This window comes from Schistocerca serialis, chromosome 11, assembly GCF_023864345.2.
Source record: "Schistocerca serialis cubense isolate TAMUIC-IGC-003099 chromosome 11, iqSchSeri2.2, whole genome shotgun sequence".
Taxonomy (NCBI): Eukaryota; Metazoa; Arthropoda; class Insecta; order Orthoptera; family Acrididae; genus Schistocerca; species Schistocerca serialis.
In genome coordinates, this window is record NC_064648.1 from 62524434 (window position 1) to 62546915 (window position 22482).

The 22482-nt window shown below is 38.2% G+C and overlaps 1 protein-coding gene across 1 annotated transcript in view; it reads left to right on the plus strand.

Moving 5' to 3' along the window:
• LOC126427290 (uncharacterized) overlaps positions 1-21703 on the plus strand; it is a 126340-nt gene extending 104637 nt beyond the window's left edge. The window contains exons 6-7 of the mRNA XM_050089579.1: positions 8909-8990; positions 21175-21703. Of these exons, the coding sequence (XP_049945536.1) occupies positions 8909-8990; positions 21175-21207 (115 nt within the window). The 3' untranslated portion in view covers positions 21208-21703. The remainder of the gene's footprint in view (positions 1-8908; positions 8991-21174) is intronic.
• Positions 21704-22482: the final 779 nt, after the last annotated feature.

The following is a 22482-nucleotide window of genomic DNA, read 5'->3' on the forward strand; positions in this document are numbered from 1 at the left end:
CTCTCATCTTGTCTTGAGGTCACAGTACCGCTTTTTATTACTGACATATAAGCACAACTTTGCGTTCTGACCTTGTTCACACTATTCACCATGTTTCTCTCTTTTTGTAGCATACTATTGTTATTTTGCCACTTGATATATCTGTTTCATCGGACACTGGTTTTAACAACATAAATGTTGCAACTCCATTACTGTTTCCTCCTCTTTGGCATGTTTGCCTACTTGTTGCATACCTAACGAAGTACATGTTAAAGGTACAGGAGGGTACTGAAGCCAAAGGCAAATGGGATCAGTTTGCCTCCTCCTTGTGTTGCTGATAATTTTGCATGTAATACCACCTATTCCAAGTACCCTTACACCTTGCATTCGAATAAGTGAGATTCAACTACAGTTCACATGCATGTCATATTTCACTAATATGAGCATCAGCATCCAGCTAAGAGCAAGCATCCTCTGCCACATGCCCGTGGCACTACTGCACCCACTATGTTATGCTACAACTCATATGTTTGAAGGGTCGCATACATCAGAATTGTTTAAAATGCCTGTGCATAAAAGAAACATGTAAGTATTAATCTACCTCTCTCATTATGTTTTGTTGCTATTAGCTCAGGAGCAGGCTGTAGGTTACTTTTATTATCTGTGCACAGCACACTCTTACAGTATTTGCATCCTGACAATGGGCGCCTGCCCAGCCCCTGCAGCCGCTCGGCCCCGCCTGTCCCACCCTCCCCCCCCCCCCCCCCCCCCCTGCTGAGGTTTTAGGAATGTCAATCTTGTGATCAAGCTGTCTTGTGCTCACATGTAGATTCATAGCAACGGATGTGAGAACACTAACTTCGGCAGCTTCGTCTGTGCAAGTGCTATGACAATTGCGTTCTTGTGGGATGAAACTTCCTATTTCCTGAAGCATTGCAACAGGATGAGAAAACAACTGTCAGGAAGGTGGGTTCTTGTCAGGATATCACTCTGTGTACATTTCTGCTGCCTGCATAGTATTTCATCTACCTTTAACAACAACAATAACAGAAATATTATGTTGATGCAGTTCATAGGAAGGACAGCCTTTACTGTATGACAACTCTACACAACAATATTTAAAAGGACTAAACCACTGCACTAAATATACCCTTATATAAGAAAACAGTATTGCAATTACTGTTCTGGTAACTTACATTCACCATAGATGAGTAGAATTTCTACCTTGTCTTTGTTGGTGTAAATTCTATTCACACAACTCTTCACCTGGCGATGGTTGATGGAATGATGGGTGTGCATTCTACTTAAGATTACGTTCGTCCTCTGTCGACATCAGCATGTCAATGTGTCCCATTACCCGAAGTACGTGCGCTAAGAGCTTGGAGTGTCAACATCAATGGTGTGTTATGTAATTAATAACGTTGTATTTCTGTGAATGGTACAGTGTGGTTCATTTTTTAATAGGTTTTTAGAAGAAGTATAAAAGACATACCCAGTGAAAATTTGAAATGAGGTATGAGGAACTAAAAGTATTTAATAACCTGGTATTATATCAGGTGGTCATAATTAAACTGACAGTGTTCAGAGTGCTTCAGTGTGGGCCGTATACATCGCAGGATGCTGAAACATTCTTCATATGTTCATTAACCAGTGAGCACATGGAGTAGGCAGAAAAAGTAATAGTTCCACATTCTGGCACCAGGTGAAAATACCACGCTATAAGCAGTCAGAATGTGAAATATTTCCTGTTTTGATCTTCGCATGGTGGTTGCCACTCGGTGACATGTTGTTTTCTTTTGAAAAGCGATTGTTGGTTAAAAGGTTAAAGAGTGTATACGCCCTAGGACAACTGAGAAATCAGAGAAAAATCCAGGATTTTTAAATTCTTGGACTTTTTCATTATTTTAGTTTTCACTAAAATTTTTGTAATTTTAGTTGGTAAGAACTGAGACTCTGACAAAAAAAATTTACTTTTGCTCGCCACTGCAGAAGAGTACTGCAGCAGTAAAACATAATTGAGAGACTAACACCAAAATAAAACGTTAGTTACAAGGAAAATGGGCCATTAAAACAATAAAACAATGCACACACAATCATCTACCAGCAGCAGTGTCAAAGAGTATGCAATGTGTCTTTCTTCTGGGCCTCATTTTAATAAGTGTGGTGTAACAACTGGTTGCATTTGTGGGAGAATATTGTGAATTTTGGCTTCAAGAAGCCTTATTTCAAAGTAAATTTCCTTTTACGTGGGATTGATTACATTAAGTATGTGAATGTGCAATGAATTTCTTTAATCAATGCTAAGGACAAGTTGCATAGAAAAATTTGGGCCCAGAAGATCATCCATTTATGCTACTATTTAAAACTTTACTGTCACATATGTGTTTGATCTTACTTAAAAAGGCAACACACACTAAAAAAACACGTTTTGGAGTTAGTCTTTCATATTTATTTTAGTTCTTTCATTGATTACGGATTATACAGATTATGCAGTAATGCTGGCAAAAATTAGTTGTCTTTCACACATAACTGGCTTTGCTATGGGAAAAGTCGAAGTGTTTAATAGAACATGTATTGCCAGGTAACCCACGGAGTGCCTGTGGCACTGCAGTGAAATTGATAATCGTGCTTGTCAGGAATATTCAGCTGCTGCAATTGAAGCAGGTGCTCTTAGCATCCTGCCTAAACATAGCCTCAGAAGAAAAAACAGCGAAAATTTGCTGACGATATTATATGTGAAAGCTTAGCTTTTCTTGTGGTTATACTGTGTGTATACTAATTTAAATGACTAATTTTTCTATTGGTGTGTTTGCGCTACTTAACAGTGATCTTATTGGGTGACCCCATCACATTTCGTATGCTCTGAATATCTGCTGTCATTGGCTGATGAGATCACGTCACATCAGTTATGACTGGCTGAGGAAGGCAGGTGACAATCTCGAGGCTTCGGAAGCTATCATGGTGTATTTGTCAGAATTCGTATTTATGCATTCATAATCGGATAATATGAAGTGTACATGTTGCTGTGTATCAAAGATCTTTCAAAAACGCTTCGTTTGTTGCTACATTGCGTTTCCTGAACTGCCACAAAGTTCAATGGCGGTGTATAAATCGTTCACCATTCAATGGATTGATCAATTTTACAGCTCCATTGGAAAATATATCGTCGCTTAACATGTAAAACACAATTTCACCCGCAAAAAATTTTATTTTCACATGAGAAAATGGGTTTTTGGCTCGAGAATCTCAGGGGAAAAACTGTTTTTTTTTTCCTTCTACTGAGAGTTAAGGTCTGTCTTCCATACGAAATGCAGTGGCTGCTGATAAGGAAGGCCATGCTTTGCTGGTAAAGTTGTTTTATAACAACAGCAGCAATAACGGGCACTGCCTTGCAGAAATCTCTCAGAAAAACGAGTTGTGAAGAGGTCCCATATCAATAAATGTGCTAAAGAATACGATCAAGAACTATGAAGAAACAGGTGAATTAGATGATGCAGAAGGGAGAGGAAGATGTCCCATTGCCATGGCAGTTGTAGTTGCTTTTAGCTAAGGATGATCGTGCAGCAGATGCCTCAACTTGTGCAGTAATCATTAAAGCTGTCAGAGGATTGATCTCTCTCTCTCTCTCTCTCTCTCTCTCTCTCTCTCTCTCTCTCTCTCTCCCTCCCTCTCTCTCCCTCACCCTCCTCCTCTCTCTCTCTCTCTCTCTCTCTCTCTCTCTCTCTCTCTCTCTCTCTCTCTCTCTCCCTCCCTCTCTCTCCCTCACCCTCCTCCCTCTCCCCCACCCCCCTCTGGTCAACAGCTCAAGTGATTTTGTGGCACATTTTACATGGCATCTCTACAAGACTCAAAATATGCTCCCAAAGAAGCCTCAAGATAACTTGTGGATGTTGTGATATCTGAAAGATCAATCAGGGATGTATCCAGACTACTCCTGCTCTGAAGGATAGTGTACAATGACGTATCCCTCTGATTACAATATACAGGGTGGAGAAAATTTGTTGCGAAATTTTAACCCTGGATAGCTGATGCCGGTAGGAACCAAAATTACTAATGTTGTGTAGGTCGATAACGCACCATTTTTAAACTATGGAAAGTTGGCACCACGCTCTCTGATTGGCCGTGGGATTGTCCTATTGCCGGTCGTTGGTTGACGGGCAGTGCTATGGTTGTCTGTTCATACATACAAACGTCCCTCGTCCCGTCGCGTCACTCCCAAACAGGTCTTACTGTTGTCACGTCACTCCCAAACATGATATGCATATGTATTGAATAGGTCTTACTGTTTGTCTTCGCCTCACATCAGAGGCATTCACACGTAAGTTTCTCTTCGGAGCGCACACGTCACTTTCGATTTAGTCATCAGTAAGCATGGCAGCACAGTATTCGTTTGAAGAACAGTGGGATGCGGTTTTTGTTTATGATCTATCCAATGGTAATGAGCATGAAGCTTGATGGTTCTATGAGGAACGGTACCAACCAAGACGCCACTCATACTTGCAAACATTTATGACAATTCATTGGCAACTTGTGAAACAGGCTCATTAGCATCATGGTGATGCTGGTGGAAGGCCTCAAACACGACATGATGGAGCATTGGAAGAGTCTGTTCTCGAGCACCTACAACAAGTACTCAAGCAGTTTGATACGACATGGAGATGACTAACTGGTTAGTCCGGGAGGTATTGAGGGATGATGGTCAGCATCCATTTAGCTTCCACCTTGTCCTAGACCTAAATCCTGTGATAGACTACGAACACAGGCTAGGGTTTTGCGGTGTTGTACTAGATCTTGACTTCCCCACCATTGCGTTCTTTACTGATGAGTGCACCTTCCATCAGGATGGCCTTTACAACACGCAAAATGTTCATTACCAGGTAAGGGGAAATCCTACATCACATATGTTCACGGACATCAGGAACAATTTTTGCTGAACATTTGGACAGGCATTGTGGGTGACCATCTGATTCGGCCAGTCCATCTACCTCCTTGACTTAATGGAGGAAATTACCATCACTTACTGCAAGAAACTCTACCTGGCCTGCTGGAAGATGTTCCCATTGACATACGGCGCTGCATGTGGTTGCAGCATGATAGGGCACCCACACAGAAGTCGTGCTGTGCACAGATATTTAAATGAACTCCTCAATGGATGGGTAATTGGCAGAGGTGCTCATTAGACATGGCCCCTGTGATCATCAGACACCACACCACTTGTCTTTTTCTTCTGGGGATTTTTCAAGGTTCTAGTTCACCCAACCGGATGTGAACCACCTAGAAACGAAGATATATTGCATTCAACATGCCACCAATCACATCAAGGCAATGCCAGGAATATTTGAAAGAGTTCGACAAAACAGTATTAGACATTATCAAGCTTGTCGCATCAGAGGATCGCCAGTTTGAGCACCTGCTTTAAGTAAACCATGTCCTAGCTACAAAAAAGTCCCTTTTCAGGGCTGACACAATTTGTAAAAGGCTTCCTGTACATGAACTAACAGCTATTAATGGGTTTGTTCCCAGTATGTCTTATCATGAAACTACAATTGATGTTGAGACCCTGGCAGATTCGCCCCCAGAATGGAAGGCTGGCATGCTACCACCAAGCATTCAGGCCACCTTGGATACCTCATTATCTCTGGCAGCCAAAGCATTTGTGGTCATGTATTGTCCAGAACATCAGGCAACATGTCAATCCCACAGTCAATCTGAGCGTGTTGCGCCAAGTTTACTTGCATAAAAATGATCTATTGTCAACCTGCACAAGATTAGTAATTTTGGTTCCTACTGGCATCAGCTATCCAGTGTTAAAATCTCGTGACACAATTTTTCTCCGCCCTGTATATGCTGCAAGGAACTGTTGACAATGTCATGTTACAGATGAAACATGTTGCTGAGTCAGGAGACCATTTTGACCACATTCTAACTTTTGATCAGATCCTAATAAACATATTAGAACCACCATTATCATTTGTCTGATTGTTCCTCCCCTTTTTCTGTATTGACATCACATACTGACTGCTGACATTGCCATATTTTCACCTGCTGGCACAAAATGGAACCGTTACTTTTGAGCATTCTCCATGAAGACACCAATTAATTAACATCCTACAATGTTTCAGCATCCTACGATGTATGCAGCCCACATTTAGGCACTTGGAACATCAGTGTAATTATAGCCACTTGGTGTGTCTTGTAATGACCAGTTGCCATTAAAGCAGGATGCTGTTTGCACATTTTGATGTTCAGTAAATTCAGAATCAAGTCTGTGCTGTATTGCAGATGTACTATACGAGATTTATGATTATTCTTCAGCTGGCGTTTTTATCAACAGTTCATGGTTATTGTATTATTACAGTGTAACAATTATGGTGACTTCTGTCAGTGTCTTGCAATTAATTTCACATTGTGGAGCATGTGCTATGTCCATATCACCATTCAAAACAGCCTGAACAGACCTATTATTCTCCGTGAGTTCTGAGAGTAAGTAAATCATACTTCAGCATATATTTTGGGTAAATGATTAATGCAGTTCTTGATATTCATCAAGATTACTTGATAGAAATTGGTGGTGTTACAAATTCAGAACACAAAGTGGATGATGATGATGATAATGGTGACACCAGAGGAATGGAGAAAGTAGTCATATCACCATGATTCATCCTTTTATAGTGTGGGTAAATTTTTCAAATGGAGAGATGCACAACCAATAACCAACGTTGCTACAAGACAATATAAAATTGCGTAGCAGAATGCTGGGATGTGACTTATTGGTATTGTGTTGAGTAGGAATCCAAACACTGAACAAGTAATTGGGTATACTTTTCACTCAATATTGTAGATGAGATTCAATAGTCATCAAATAAAATTTTAATAATATAAAAATTTACAAAAACTTACCTTTCATGCATCATATTGATGTTTCTGAGATGAAAGCTTTTATAGGCTAGCTTTTATTCACAGCAGTCTCCAAATCTGCCATCAAACACGCTGATAATGCTCTAGTAGTAGCTGAAACGTGATGCAATATTTTTCACAGTGCTATAAGGAACGGCTTATGATCATGATTACAAATCTTTGATTTGAGAATAGAGAGAAGAAGGAAAGCAATAAAGTTGAGCCAACTGCCATAGTGTCGAACATTTTGACTACTGTATTGAAAACTGTCAGCAGTGTTACTCTCCAGGCTGTACTGTGTGTGTTGATAAAATGCTTGTGCACTTCCGTCAACACTGTGTGAATAGTTTGTGGATCTACCTGCCGAGATAACTGCTGAACTGTGGAGTAAAGATTAAGTGTATGACAGATACCAGGACCAAGTAATTATATGATACCTACATAGAGACCTCTAAAAACATTGGTAAATAGCACCAAAATTGATTTGTCCTTGAAGTTTTCCAAAAATTTTGTTTCTTGTTCTTGGTTGTTTATGAAATACTGGCATAGCATAAAAATAATAATAAAAAGTTTTTCTTCTAGTATTTTGAGAAACATAGGGAAGTATTTATTTGGAACATTACTTGCATATTTTTTGGATTTCCTTCTTCATTATTAATATTCAATTACTTCACTTCCATGCGAATGAAAACACATGTTGTAACTAGTTGAGTTAAAAAAAAGTTGAGAGAATATTTAGTTAATCAGCTCTTAACTTCTGGAAACTGACAACACCATTCTACTAGTTGTTTCAAAATTGTATTCCATGTATAGTTATCAAAACACTCGAAACTGCCTAGATACTATGCCAAACAAAACTATATACAACACAGTTCAAAGAGAATCAGAAGTTACAATCAGAATAGAAGGAAAATGTTGAAGCATCCAGGCCATCCTGTGTTTGCAATCTTTCAGGCCCAATGTGATGGACATACTGGGTACCTGGAAGGCATCACCTTTCCATTCTGGGGAAAAGTATGTGACTGCAGCTGGATTGATAGGACTCAGATACTATAGGGGTAGCTCATGCACCAGCTGACATCCTTGGCACACAGTACAGTATCCCAGCTTGCATTGTTTCTGATGGGTGTCACTGTGGCTATTGATACACTTATCCGATTCAGTCAGTGGTGTTATGGACTACCTAAAAATGTCCTTGCAGACAGTGCTTCTATTTGTGCAATGTTTCACATAAGTTGCAGTGCCAAAAACAGTGTTAGGTTGAAGCCATGTGTAAATGTGCCATTCACACTCATTCCTCAGTATGCAAATTGGTTATTTTGCTGTTTTTGTCTGACATTGATTCTTGTGTATGAACAATCATTATCCACCCAATTGACAATCATACTAGATTCCCAATAAAAATATTGGAGCTTGCACAAGTTCTTGACTCACTAGGAATCAAACAGCAAAAAATTCTGATTTACGTGGTGAAATAAATCTTTGATGGTCATGCCAATTTTTTTCCAAAGATGAAAGTGTGTACAAAACAAAAGGCACTTACAAAGCTATTATGATGGAAGAACACCACCAAAAAAATTATATCCTATTATGTATACTCATTATATATCTTAATTGAATCTGAAATACCTTGAACTTGACATTTTTAAATTAAGAACATAACTGATACTTTTTTGGTATATTTAATAAAATGGTGTAGAATATTAACTTGTAGCATCATATTTTAAAAAGACTGAAGTACTTGAAAGTGAATGATTGTGATTCTTATCTAGAAATTCCAAATCAAAACAGCAGTGAATATGTTTAATCATTATTGAATTTCCTCTTGGTTAGATTCGTTTTAAACTTTTACCTCTTCAGTTCTTTGCTTCTCGTGGCATGTAATTTTAAATCACTAACATTTACTGAATATTTCATTTCTTATGCACACTTGTATGACTTGTGGCCTACAGTCGTTAATTTCTGGAAAGTGAAATAAGGTTTCTATGTCTCGTATTTATGAGCATTTAACATTCTTCTCCTCAATTTTCAGACTGATTCAAAGTGCTAGTGGGAGCTGCAGCATTTCATGTGAAGAAACTTATCACCATGGACTGGTCAAGGATGAATCGGAGGTAGGCAGAGAGAAGTCAACACATGAGTTTGATACTCATACAGAAGAATTAACTGTAAATGAGGATAGCTCATTTGTCACCAGATATGATTGTGGTATGAGGGTAAAGGAATTTGATGTGTATAGTTGTAATTACTGCCTACAGAGCTTTACTTCAAAATACAGGCTGATAATGCACGTATTTATGCACATTGATGGCACACAGCCACCTTTGTATGTTTGTAAGTGGTGTGGTGAGGTATTTCACAGCAATGTCAGCTTGAAAAAACATTGGAGAATGAGTGACAATTATATAATCTTAACTGCCGGCAATCATGAGAAATATGGCTGTAGTGATGAGCCCCAAAGCAGTACCTCCTTGGACAGTGAGCCAGAAGTTTCTGTCACAGAACAAAATGAACAGTCTTCATATAAGGAAACTTGGAAAGCTTCAAACAACTCGTCTAATTACATATGTAACACACACATCACAAACGATGCAGAGAAAACAAGTGAATATGGAACATCATCTACAGCTATTGATGTCAGTGCCCAAGCAGCTGTGCTTAGTACAAACAGAACCCACAAATGTGATATTTGTGGCAAATCTTTTGCTAGGTCACGTAATCTGAAGACACACGCATTACTTCACACTGGAGAGAAACCTCACAAATGTGGTATTTGTGGCAAATCTTTTGTTGCGTTGGATACTCTCAAGAAACACGCATTAATCCACACTGGAAAGAAACCTCACAAATGTGATACATGTGGCAAATCTTTTGCTATGTCTGCTGATCTCAAGAAACATTTATTCATACACCTCGGAAAAAGATGTCACAAATGTGATGTTTGTGGCAAATCTTTTTTTATGTCGGGTGATCTCAAGAAACATACATTCATACACACCGGAGAAAGACCTCACAAATGTGATATTTGTGGCAAGTCTTTTGCTCTGTCCGGTAATCTCAAGAAACATGCATTCGTACACAATGGTAAAAGACCTCACAGATGTGAAACTTGTGGCAAATCTTTTGCTATGTCAGGTGACCTCAAGAAACACATATTCATACACACCGGAAAAAGACCTCACAAATGTGATGATTGTGGCAAGTCTTTCGTTAGGTCAGGTGATCTCCAGAAACATGCATCCACACACAATGGAAAAAGACCTCACAAATGTGATATTTGTGGCAAATCTTTTGCTAGGTCAGGTAATCTCAAGCAACACGTATTCATACACACCGGAAAGACACCCCACAAGTGTGATATTTGTGGCAAATCTTTTGCTAGGTCAGGTAATCTTAAGCAACACGTATTCACACACATCGGAAAAACACCTCACAAATGTGATATTTGTGGCAAATCTTTTGATGGATCAGGTGATCTCAAGTTACATGCATTAACACACACTGGAACGTAAACTCACAAGTGTGAAATCTGTGACAAAACTTGACACCGAGTTGGGTAGTCTCAAGTGTTATGCATTGGTACACTCTGGGAAAACTCCACAAAATTGTAGTATTTGAGGCACATCTCTTACACAGCTGGCTTATCTCAAGTGATGTGTTGTTACACTGGAAACTGACCTCACAAATATGATTGCTGTAGCAAATATTTTGCTGTGTTGGGTATTCTCAAGGCACTTGCATTACTTCATATAAGAAAGAGGGCACAAATAAGTGTTACTTGAAGCAAACAGGTGTCTACCATAGGTGCCCTCAATTCCCACAAAATATGGACATTGCAGGGAGACAATAAATTTGTGATACCTTTGAAATAACATTAAAATATCCAGAATTGTGAAAAACTGGGTAATAATGTGTACCACACAGTGGTCATAAATAATGTTACAATATATAAATCCTTGTATCCAGTTTGAGCTGACTCCTACAAAAAAAAGTGAATCAAATGTGTTTTTCATTAATGCAGCTATTTTTCCTATTTAACTGCACATGGAGGTTGCGAATTGTGTCAAATCCCTTACATATGTCACTAATCATAAATATCATGCTGTATTCAGTACAGGGCCAAGAAAGTGTGATGATTTGCTGGTTATTATATGGAAGATAGTCATGTGCTACATTCAGCTCTGCATTATAGGCACAGCAACAGCATAAATACAGAGTGATTCTAACTATTGCCACCTAGAATAACCATGAAAGTATGATGGCAGCTGAAAATTTTGTGGGACAAATGTTGCATGGGACAGTAGAGGCCATAATATGACATAGGGTTTTTGTCCCTAGATGGGGTCCCTTCAGAAATATGAATGTCAACTATGTTTTTTTTTTTAGTGGGGTGCTGTAGTTTGGTACTTATTTTCTGTTAGAGGCTATTGAGATGAATCCAGTGATGTGCAACAGTAAGATCTTTGAAGGTCACAAAGTTGGCATGAAGATCCGTTCACAGGAGGTGTTAGAAGTGATGACCATTGGTATCAGTGCAGTGCTGCAATCTTCTTTTCATGGATTGAGTGGTATTCCTTATTACATCAGCACTTATATAAGCATGTGCTCTTCTGACAATTCTCTGGCGCTTATCTTCAGGTCATGTTGGAATGTCTTTATAAAGTGTCTCTTACGAATCCCCACAAGAAAAAAATCCAGAGCCGTCAAGTTTGGTGAATGAGCCAGCTACGACACATCTCCACCATGTCCAGACCAATGATTTGGAATTGTCTCTGCAATTCATTTCTAACCATCAGCAAAAAATGTTCTGGACACCCATCATGCTGATACCACATTCTGCTCCTCGTTTTTAGAGGTACTTTTTCCAGTAACTGAACTAATGTTTCTTGCAGGAATGTGGTATACTTCCTACTATTAAGATTTCTTTTGGTGAGATAGGGAACTATAATTCTGTCCTCCAGAATCCCACACCATCCATTCACCAACCACGGTTTTTGGTGTGCAACTTGCTGCAGCTAACATGTATTTTCAGATGCTCAGTAATGCATGTTATGCAAATTAACATTTCCGTAGTTCATGAATATAGCCTCGTCAGTAAATAAAATCAAATTAATACAGGTTTTATCTCTGAATCTGAAGTTGAGCCCATTGGCAGATTCAATGCGATGCATACAATCTGTCCTAGTTCAATCTTGGTGGAGACTGATACAGTAAGGATGATATTGATGGTGATTCAGAATATGAACAACACTACTCTGGCTCATGCCAGATTCTCTTGCAATTTGACGAGAACTAACACAAGCATCTCGAACCACAGTTGCTTGAGTACCAAATTCTGTTTCCTTATTAGTGTCTTTCCTTTCCTGGATATGTTTCCGATAAATTAAAGATCCAGTTGTTCTCAATTTATCATACACATATTTAAATGTATGCCATGTAGAGAGAGTATGTTGAGGATATCTTTTAGCATAAAATTCTCTAGCTCTCACTGAATTTCATTGCCGTTCTACATAACTGAGAAGCATATCGACTTGTTCTTCGAAAGAATACAGCATTCACATTTGCATGATTTGATGATACTAGTCTTAGCATTCGTATTAATGTTGTATTGTGAAACTGTCGAATGGTGTTTACATGTCAATGCTCTGTAAGAATATGAGTCAAGATAGATGTAACGGAACTTGAATACCGTATTTGCCTCTATTGGTTGCGGTAGAGAGATCGATCTTTTGGTCCTCTCTGTATATTTATATATAATATTGCATGAATAAAGGCTGGGCGAGTGTAAAGCTATCATTAAAAATGCACGCTGCACGATTTGTTATGATGTGGTCGGTCATCATAATAATAACATGCTTCTGAATACAATTAAAATATAACAGCGATACCTGTTTAGTGTTATTGGAAATAATATGAAGTAAATTAATGAGTAAAGTAGCCGATCCTATAAGAAGAGGTAAAATTGGCATATTGAGGTGTTTTGCTTTATATCGATGAAGCCGATGATACGGCGTCATTTTTTTTTTATTCTTAGAAATAAACAAGTAAAGAAGTGCTAATTGTGGGTAGTGAAAAAATATAGGGGTAAGTTTTAATGAACTATGGTATACAATTAGAGTAACAAAAGGACATTTAGCTACACGAAATCGTGGATAACGAAGTGTGGTCATGAAATTGAGCACACCTACAGGGCGGTCAATTCCGGGATAAATCTATACGCATCTCATGGAGACCCGGTATTGAGACCACTATTTTTTTAATTATATCATGGAGAGTGGGCTCCAATTTATGAAAAGGAGAAAAACTGTATCATTATCATTGACTGTTGGTGTCAAGCAACTGAAACTGTTCATCAAAGGGTTTCGATGGAACTTGGGAGTTAGGGTTCACGCACTCACATATACTCCATATCAGAGTGTGAATGAGTGATGAATGCGAAATAAAACTGTGAACAAAGTTACATTAAATAAAACAGAAGAAACAACACAGTTTGGTCGTATTTGTTATTATTCCATGAACTGTAACATTTCTTATCGTTGTACGAAGTCTTTATAGAAGTTTTGGGGACCCGGTCAAGACAGGGTAGTTCGTAGATCCTAACTACAGCAGTTATTCCGGAATCAGGCGCTACCGTGACCGTTGTGTGTTGTCAATGACTTAAGGTTACCATATCTCATGCTCTAAGATCGACGCACCTTTCCACTTGGTATAACGGTGCCTCACGGCAACAATGACAACGCCGACGAAGAAGGAAGATACGGTAGAGCACGTTAGATGTATATGCTGTATTCAGCGAATATTTTCTATTTGCATGATATACAAGAGAGAATTTTCAGAGCACTTGCTTCGATAAGTACCCATGTGATAAGGAATACCACTCAATCCATGATAAGAAGAATGCAACACTGCATTGATACACTTTGAATACTTTCTGTAAATGAACTTTATGCCACCTTTTTGACCTTCATTGACCTTCAAAGACCTTACTGTTGCACATAATTGAATTTGACTCTATAGCCACTATCAGAAGATAAGTACCAAACTGTGGAACCCCATTTAAAAAAAAAAAAAAAAAAAAAAAAAAAAAGAAAGACGTCATAATATGGCCCATGTTGTCATAATATTATGATCATCTGCTAAAGAACATGTTGATCCACCTTTGGAGCACTATACATCAACAATTTTACATGATGTATACTTGACAATTTGTTGATAGGTTTTGAAAGTATGTTGCACCATATGGCATTACATAGGTGACTCAATTACTGTACAGCGTGAGATGGCCCAGTGGTTACCACAGTGGACTCACTTTCAGGAGGACAACTGTTCAAACCTGCATCTGGCCATCCTCATTTTGGTGTTCATGATTACCCTAAATCGCTTTATTCAAATGAAAGGATGGTTCCTTTGAAGTGCCATGACGAACTACTTTCCCCATCCTTCCCTAATCTGATAAGACTGATGGCCTTGCTGTTTGCTCTCCTCCCACAAATCAACCAACCAACACGTCAATCAGCCAGTTCCTGTACATTTCTGTCTGTTCTTTGTGGATACAGGATACAGACCTTCTGCTTGATAGCATTCTAGGTGTATTCTATCTCGTTTACAGCAGGTAAATTGTGTGCCTCAGACATTGGTGGTAATTACCATGCTCCCCAGAACAGTGTGGAGTAATTTTGGTCATGCTACATGGACAGTTATCCTGCTGGAAGATGCTTTCACCATGGAAGAGCACATCAAGCATGAAGGAAGTTAGGCAGTGGCAATAATGGTCAAGTAGTGTGCAGCTGTCATGACACAATTGATAACTACCATGTGTCCCAAGGGAGCCCAAGTGAATGCCCCCATAGGATAATGGTCCCTCCATCTTCTACCATTCATCTAGAGTATGGCATATCGGGGCGCAACTGCTGACCTGTTATAACAGAAAATCTCACTAATCCTTCCAGGTGACATTTACATTGACCTACATTCCAGTCTCACTGACCTCTTGCTCAGTGCAGTTGCGATTAGAAATTATGATGGATCATTATGGGGACATGCAGTGGTCATTTGGTGTGGTACCTCATGTTCAACAATGTGCACTAAATGGTTCTGTTCCAAATCATGTGTGCCTGCACCAGCATTGTTTTCTGTCATTAAGATAAGTCACATAGCACGCAAAACTCTGATCTCCACATTTCATAATGAGGTGTAGATGTTCTGCACCATTTCATTGCGTTGTGGATTTTGCACCCTTCAGCCACTTTCTACAGATGTTCACAACAGTCACATACATACAACAAGCTTCACCACTTTTGAGATGCTTGTTCCCTGTTGCCAGACCAGAACAAATTGCCCTTTGTTAAAGTCACATATGTCATTGGATTTACATTTTTGCAACCCATGTCATTGGTGGAATACTTCCTCATTGATTTGTGCTCTGCTTATATTCTTATACTCTCCTTGCTATCTCATGTGCTTGCAACATATGGCATTAAGTCTCCTGGTGGACACTGTGCATAATGTCTTTGCCCATCAGTGCATCTTCATATAAGTGAGTCAGTAATATGTGTAGTCTATCAAATTCATAATGCTTGGTTGCCCTTTACACCAAAGCACAATAACTATTTTTTTGTGAAATTCTTTTTGTGTTTCACAAAGCTCTGAACAGATTCAGAAATAATGTAGGTAAACATCATGCACCAAAGCTCTTAATTACATGTTCACTGTTAAATACTGTGTAAGCATGCACAAAATTAAATTGGTAAGCAAACATTTAATGTTACAGTGAAACACCAAAATCTGGAGAATGTCGACTTTCACCGGTGAATGTCAGCACTCACATAGTTACTTAGTGTATGTCCGAAGTATTTGCTAAAGACCCTTATTTCTGACTTACACCAGTAAATGTTGACATTAGCATGCATTAATGGTGAATGTTGAACACGTTGAAGATTTATATTTTCTTTTCCGTAATTCAGCCACTATAAAGTATCACAAGGGTGACATAACATTTTTGCCTCTCTTTCTGGAAGGAATGACCAAGAATTTAAAATACGCAGTACATTCTACATGAGAAAAGAAAATAATAGTTATAAAAAATTACTTATTTATGTGATTCAAATCTTATTTATTGCAAAAACTTAAACCATTATGACACTTTGAATTGCATGAGTCCCTTGCTTTTACAACTGCATTTATTTGTGGAACACTTCCTTTTGCCATGCCAGCGTGTATAGCCTTGTTCCCCACTTCTCTCAGCAACATTTCTTGAAAAGAAATCTCATCTACGGAAAGTAACTTTTCTTTACAAATTACGAACTGATTACGTGTGTAAAGCTGCTTGAGTGTACCATTTTTATTTGCCAGTTTATAGAAATCAAAGTCTACTATTCCAACAACAACCGCTAACACATTTCGGCTATCTGTACGACCACGGTCAACATCAGGGACTTGTATCAGTACATTATCGCCAATTTGAGCAGGAGGACATAGTATATATGCCACTGTGTTTCATTTGACATTGTTTGCATAAATTTAAATACAACATTACAACTTCATATGTAATATTTTTGTATTTAACATGCAACTCTTTAAGCATAATTGTTCGTCCTCCATGGCCTATTCTGATGTGAGTTTCATATAGTATACTGTACAATTCTTCATTGGTAACGTAATACTGTATGTTTGTTTCCTCTGGTTTTAAAGGTACAATTAACTTCTCTTCATCATTGATTTTTAACACATCAAAACATTTTAATTGTCTGTAATCCAAAGGTGTGTTGCATTTAATTTTAGCAGTAACCACTTCAGAAAGTATTTTAGAATACTTTTCTTGAGAAATATAAAAACAATTGTCTTTTCGTTCACCCATAATTAATGCATTTAACTTTTCATGAAAAAGATCACAATTTATTGCAGTATCCATTTAGTATAAATTAGGGTACTGGAAAAAAATTAAGAAAATGTTGCTCGCATTAATCAAAGCTTGCATAAGACTGGCAAAGCTGATTGACTCTGAGCAGAACAAAGGATTTGGCGGGAGAGAGTCGGGTCACTTGTTCTTTTACTCTTCTGTTTTGGACCTCCACTAGAGCATATCTGTGATTGTCGACACACGTTGGAGAGGGTCCGAATGTACAACAATGTAATGAAATATTCGATCTATCACTGATGTATTTGGTATCTGTTGACATTCTCTGGTGTAAGTTGACATTATCCAATTTCGGTCATTCACGGTAACACATATGCAAAAACAACACTTGGGAGAGCTTAAAATGTGATTACTAATTGCATGAATTTAATATAAATGAGTAATTTTATTGTACTAAATAAATACATCAAATGAGCATTCTTTTTGATTGTTTCTTGTGTTAAAAATATTTTTGCAATTGATATTTTTCTTAATTTCTGCAAATAAACAAATTATTTTTGGAGTTCTGTACTTATGCCTTGTTTTTAATTTCAAAACAATTATTTTTATTTTTTATTTCCTACCTATTTATTATTGATTAAAGTGGTTTAATATGTCTCATCATACTTTTAATAACTCGAGGTAGTTGTTGTTAACTTTTGGCATTGTTCAGTTTTGCTTCACTTTAGGTATGAGACTTTGTAGCAGTGTGATCACATTTTCATCCCTGTTTCTCTTGATAGGATGTCCACCACTGCTGTGTAGATTATTGGTGGTTAGTAACCTCCATGTACATTTGCATTAAATTTTATTTTCCAATGAAAGTAAATCACAACCAGGCTTCAGGACAGGTCCCATCTTTAATTGCATATGAATTTATACTACTAAATTTTGCAACTATATTGTATATTATGAATGTCCAGGAAAAACCATATAATCTATAGTAAAACATTAAACAAGGTATCACAATATGTACAAAATATCCACATGTGTCAGCTAAAGATGGCTAATAGTGTTTCTCTGGTACATAACATGTAAACAGGAAATGAATGTCATACTCCGTGGTTGTGTGGAAAACCACTCAAAGAATTAAATCTATAGAAACACAATAGACACCCATAAATAAATGAGTGTAAATGCACGTAATGAAATCATAACCTAAGCTAATCATGACTGAGCAACAGATTGTGCAAGAACTGGATCCAGAAGTGCAGAAAATGGAGCATAGTGTTCAAAAGAGAATGATGGTGTGTGGTACAAAGCAGCTGATGTGTTTATTTCCTAAATCTACCTCTAAGGGATGCAAGTGGTGCCCGGGAACCCACTAACAGACTGACTGTCATACTGCCCGAGAGAAGAATGAAAGGTACATCTGTTCTATGGCTCAATGTGACCAGTCACAGCTCTCTGATTGATTGCTGGTGTTTATTCTAGAAGCTTTTCCTAACCAGCGTTGCTTCTCTGAAGTGTCACCCCTTCAACATTCTCACTGTAAAAATAGTATGCACGTGAACAAGGCATGGACTGCTGACAATATAGAATGGTAACTGGTACAGAACCAGCCCCTGTCTGGCCAAGGCTCTGCAGTGAAATGTAGTTCATCCATATAAAGAGCTAAAGTTTGAAAAATTAGAATTATGATTAAAATAAATCTTTTTCCCAATGTGTCAATCCACCATGCACACTTCACTCCTGCTCTGTAGCGGCAGGTTACTGATCTCAAAAAATGTATTTGTTGAATGATTGAAAACGTGCCTTTGCACAGCCGGCATTTGCCAAGGGGTGCTATGATCGAATGGGAGTAACAGAAAAATTTCTGAATGTAATAAAAGAAGTGGACAGGGATATAAAGCTAGAAAGAATTTTGATGTTACACATAATAGCACAATAATTTAGAGTTTTACTTGGCTGATTTTGGCTATTGTAGAAAAATATGTGGCCAGCTAAAATGGTGGACTGATGGAGTGGTGTGGTGGTGCAGAGACAACAGGTTTGCTCCCCGTGTACTTAGCCAACAGGAACAGAATGAGGGATGCATCAACATGGCAATGGCTGGACTGGTGAAATGGTGATGCCTAGTGGAATGATGGAGTATTGTAGTTGGGAATGACAGCATTGGGGCAACCGAAGATGGTTACCAGTTGTGTAGGTCTAGCCTTGCAGATCATAAGAGATTGTAACACTCCATCAAAGGGGTGCATCAGCTGAGGGTGATGTATTTCAATACAAAAGGAGGTTTAGCTCAGTACTATTGCTAATATTCATTACTTTCCCTATAATCTCTGTAGTTTGTGGTAAGAAATTTAAAGTGTCAAAGTTAATGAAAGATAATTATAAACTGATTATGTATTCATAATAAACTGATATCATTAAGATGACGGTAATACTAGTACTGTTTTATTATATTTTTATTCATAAGCTCCACAGTGAGACTAATACTGTTTAATCCTAAGTCATTGGTTTGGTCCTTAACCAAGTAGAATATAATGCTCTCTAATATTACAAAATATGCAAAAGGACAAAATTATACAATGGAAACAGTTCCAAAATGCCCTTAAGTATGATATTTACGCAACATCTGCTGTTCAAGCATAGCCGGTTTTGGTGATATGAATAGTTCTCAATATCCTCGATTACATATGATCATATAACCATTCTGACAACTACAGTTATTGGAAGAGAGATGACACTGGGGACAACCATTCTATGCAGGCATTCCAACATATTCCACTTGGTGACGTGTGGTGGCATGCTCAAGGGTAACTTAACCATGTTCCCAAGGTAGTAATTCATCAGTGGTTTGCAGAAGATCAGTCTTTGATTTATTTGGTAGTGTAGGAAAACTGTCAATTGGTGCCAGCACAAATATAGCAGAAAAGGTTAAAAGCTGTTATGTGTGCAAGTTAAATGACCAGATAACCTAGTTGTGCATGTTCTACATCATAAAGGTGCGATTCCGAACACAGCCGCAGACTGCACCGACCGGCTGCAGGCAGCACCATTGGTTGCCATTGTTTGCAATGTGAGGCGTGCAGAACACGGCAGCAGTGTCGTCTGCCACCTTGTACCTGCTTTGGTGGCACACCACACATCCGGTCAGGAACCAATAATGCCACTGCTGCCGAGCCTCATAGCAACCGGAGACTGCTTTTACTGGCCGAACATACCCAATTCAGTGAAAATGAGTTTCTCGGACTCCAATGAAGAAAAGTTAATTAACAGTGTGGCAAAATATTCTGTAATTTGTGATGCAGAACATGAAGAATACAGAAATCTTTTAGTGAAAGGTAACGCCTGAGAAGCTGTAGCACAAGATTTAAATAAAACAAGAACGTATATTCTACCAATTATTTACTAACAAATAAATCCATATGTGCATTAACAGTTATATGAATATATTAAAAAGGCAACAATATATATGTTTCATCTTGTATAAATCATTATTTACAATCCATTGTTATTCACAAACCATTGTTAACTGCTGCCTTTTACCACACCACAGAAACATATTCATTGGAGAAAACATCTTTAAGTTTGTCTCTGATTTCAAAGCCACTGCTGTTTATAAATCCTCCAAAACAAGAAAAGCTATGCTTGTTGTTTTGGCTGGTTGCTTCGTTAACTCTATAGCAATAAAATGGAATACCATTTTCTTCAAGATAACCATCTTGTAGCAAATTGTGTAAACAACATGCTGACAAAATGAGGTCATCAGCCACGTCAGGTGCAACAGCAATAGGACTACAAAATACCTTGAATACTTGGCTTAATAGCCCAATGAGCACGGCATAATCTATAATTATAGATCTTGCTGTCTCAATTTGATGTAGCAACTCTTCTGGAATACGGTTTCATCATACAATCACTGAGAGCAAACACTTAGTCTCCTACCAGGAAATTTGGTAGTATCACAGTTGTGCCTGGCAGACATTTTGGTGGAGGTATATTAAACTCCTTTGTGGCTATTTTCTTGCCCATAGCTGATTTCTGAAATATGCCATTATCGGAATCTTTTTCCATAAGTGCCGACATCAGTGCTAATGAATTTACTATTTGCGTCCACAATAGCCAACAGAACAATTGAAAAAATCTTTGTAATTAAAAAACAGAGATCCACTTATCTCTGGTGTCCTTATGCAACCATGTTTTCCATCTATAGCGCCTACACAGTTAGGTATATTCCATTAAAGCCAAAATTCCTCTCCAATACGTCTGAAATCTGATTCAGTAGAAGGTGGCATCAACATGGGCAGCAGCCTTATTCTTAATACCTTCAAAACATTTTTAACAACTCTTGAGGTGGTAATATATGATAGGCAAATGATAGAGACCAGTAACTTTCGTCTGTGGCCAAGAATCTGAAACAAACGAAAACATACAGCTAATATAATTTACATTTACAGGTGATGACTGCAAGAAGAAGAGGAAATTTTTAAGGGATGGTTATCATAGGTTCAATAAGAAAAGCTAATTAGGAACGGGCTCTGCTGCCTCAAAAAATTAAAAAACAAAGACATGAACAGCTATCATTCCTTGACAGTATTCCACAACACAGATCTGGAGGAACAAATATTACATTGACATCTTCACAGACAACAATACAAGAAAGCCGAGAAAACAGTGGAGGTCAAACTCATCAACTGGACCTTTCGGCATCACAGGAAGAAGATAAGGCAGAAACACCTACAATAGAAAATAGTGGTGAAACATCTGTGGTAACAAATGATGAATGTTATGTGCCAGCACAGAAAAGAAAATGTAGTAAAGTTCGTAGTAATGGTGATACAGTATTAAATATGTGGAAAGAAAGGGACGAAATTAGGCAAAATTTACTAAAAACGTTTATGGACACAAAGATGATGATTTTTCCATCACGTCAGCACAGTTGTAAGGAGTTTACCTCCAGTTTATAAGGCAGAAGCCAAAAAAAAAAAAAAAGTACGATCGTTTCTGATCATGAAATAATTGATGCACAGTGCAACACACACCAGCCAAGTGATAACAGCAGCCCTTCAACCTCCACAACTCTCTCATGAAGTCTTGGAATTGTAGCACAATCTAATAATGTATAACATTTTGCAGACTTACCTCAGCGTCAAATATAATTTTTCTTCTGCACGTATTGCATTTCTTAGGCACTGTGGTTTTATGTCATCTTTAATAAAACAGCATGAAATTAAACTGTCTTTTATTTAAACGACAGTAGCTCCAGAAGATATTTTCATCACCTAACAAATGTCTTTTTATCAGTGCTGTGTAACCACCTTCTGCAGTTCTACTTTTATATAAAGGCATTACCAGCTTTCGTCTTCTCCTGGAGTGCAACAATGAAATGTCATCGTCTTCCTTTTCCAATAACAGCGGTGCTGTTAACAGACCTCTCGCAATGCGTAGTAGTTCCTGGCAACTGCATAGCTTCTCTGTCACTGCGTTCTGCAACGCGCCAACTGCAGGCGACAGCATTGCCATCTGTCTTCTGCACCCGCAGTCTGTCACTGTTGCCATGTTCGAAATCGCACCTTAATAAGAACTGTTGAATAAAAGTCCACCATTACAGAAACTTGATTTGTTTAAGGAGTAAATGCACAATCATAGCAGAGAGCTTCTGCTACAGTTGGCTGTGGTACCAAATACAGTAATCTGTTTTCAATGAGCATCAATGAGAGTTTGTGCACTGCAAAAACAGTGTGAGTGCAGGGAATGCTTTAGTT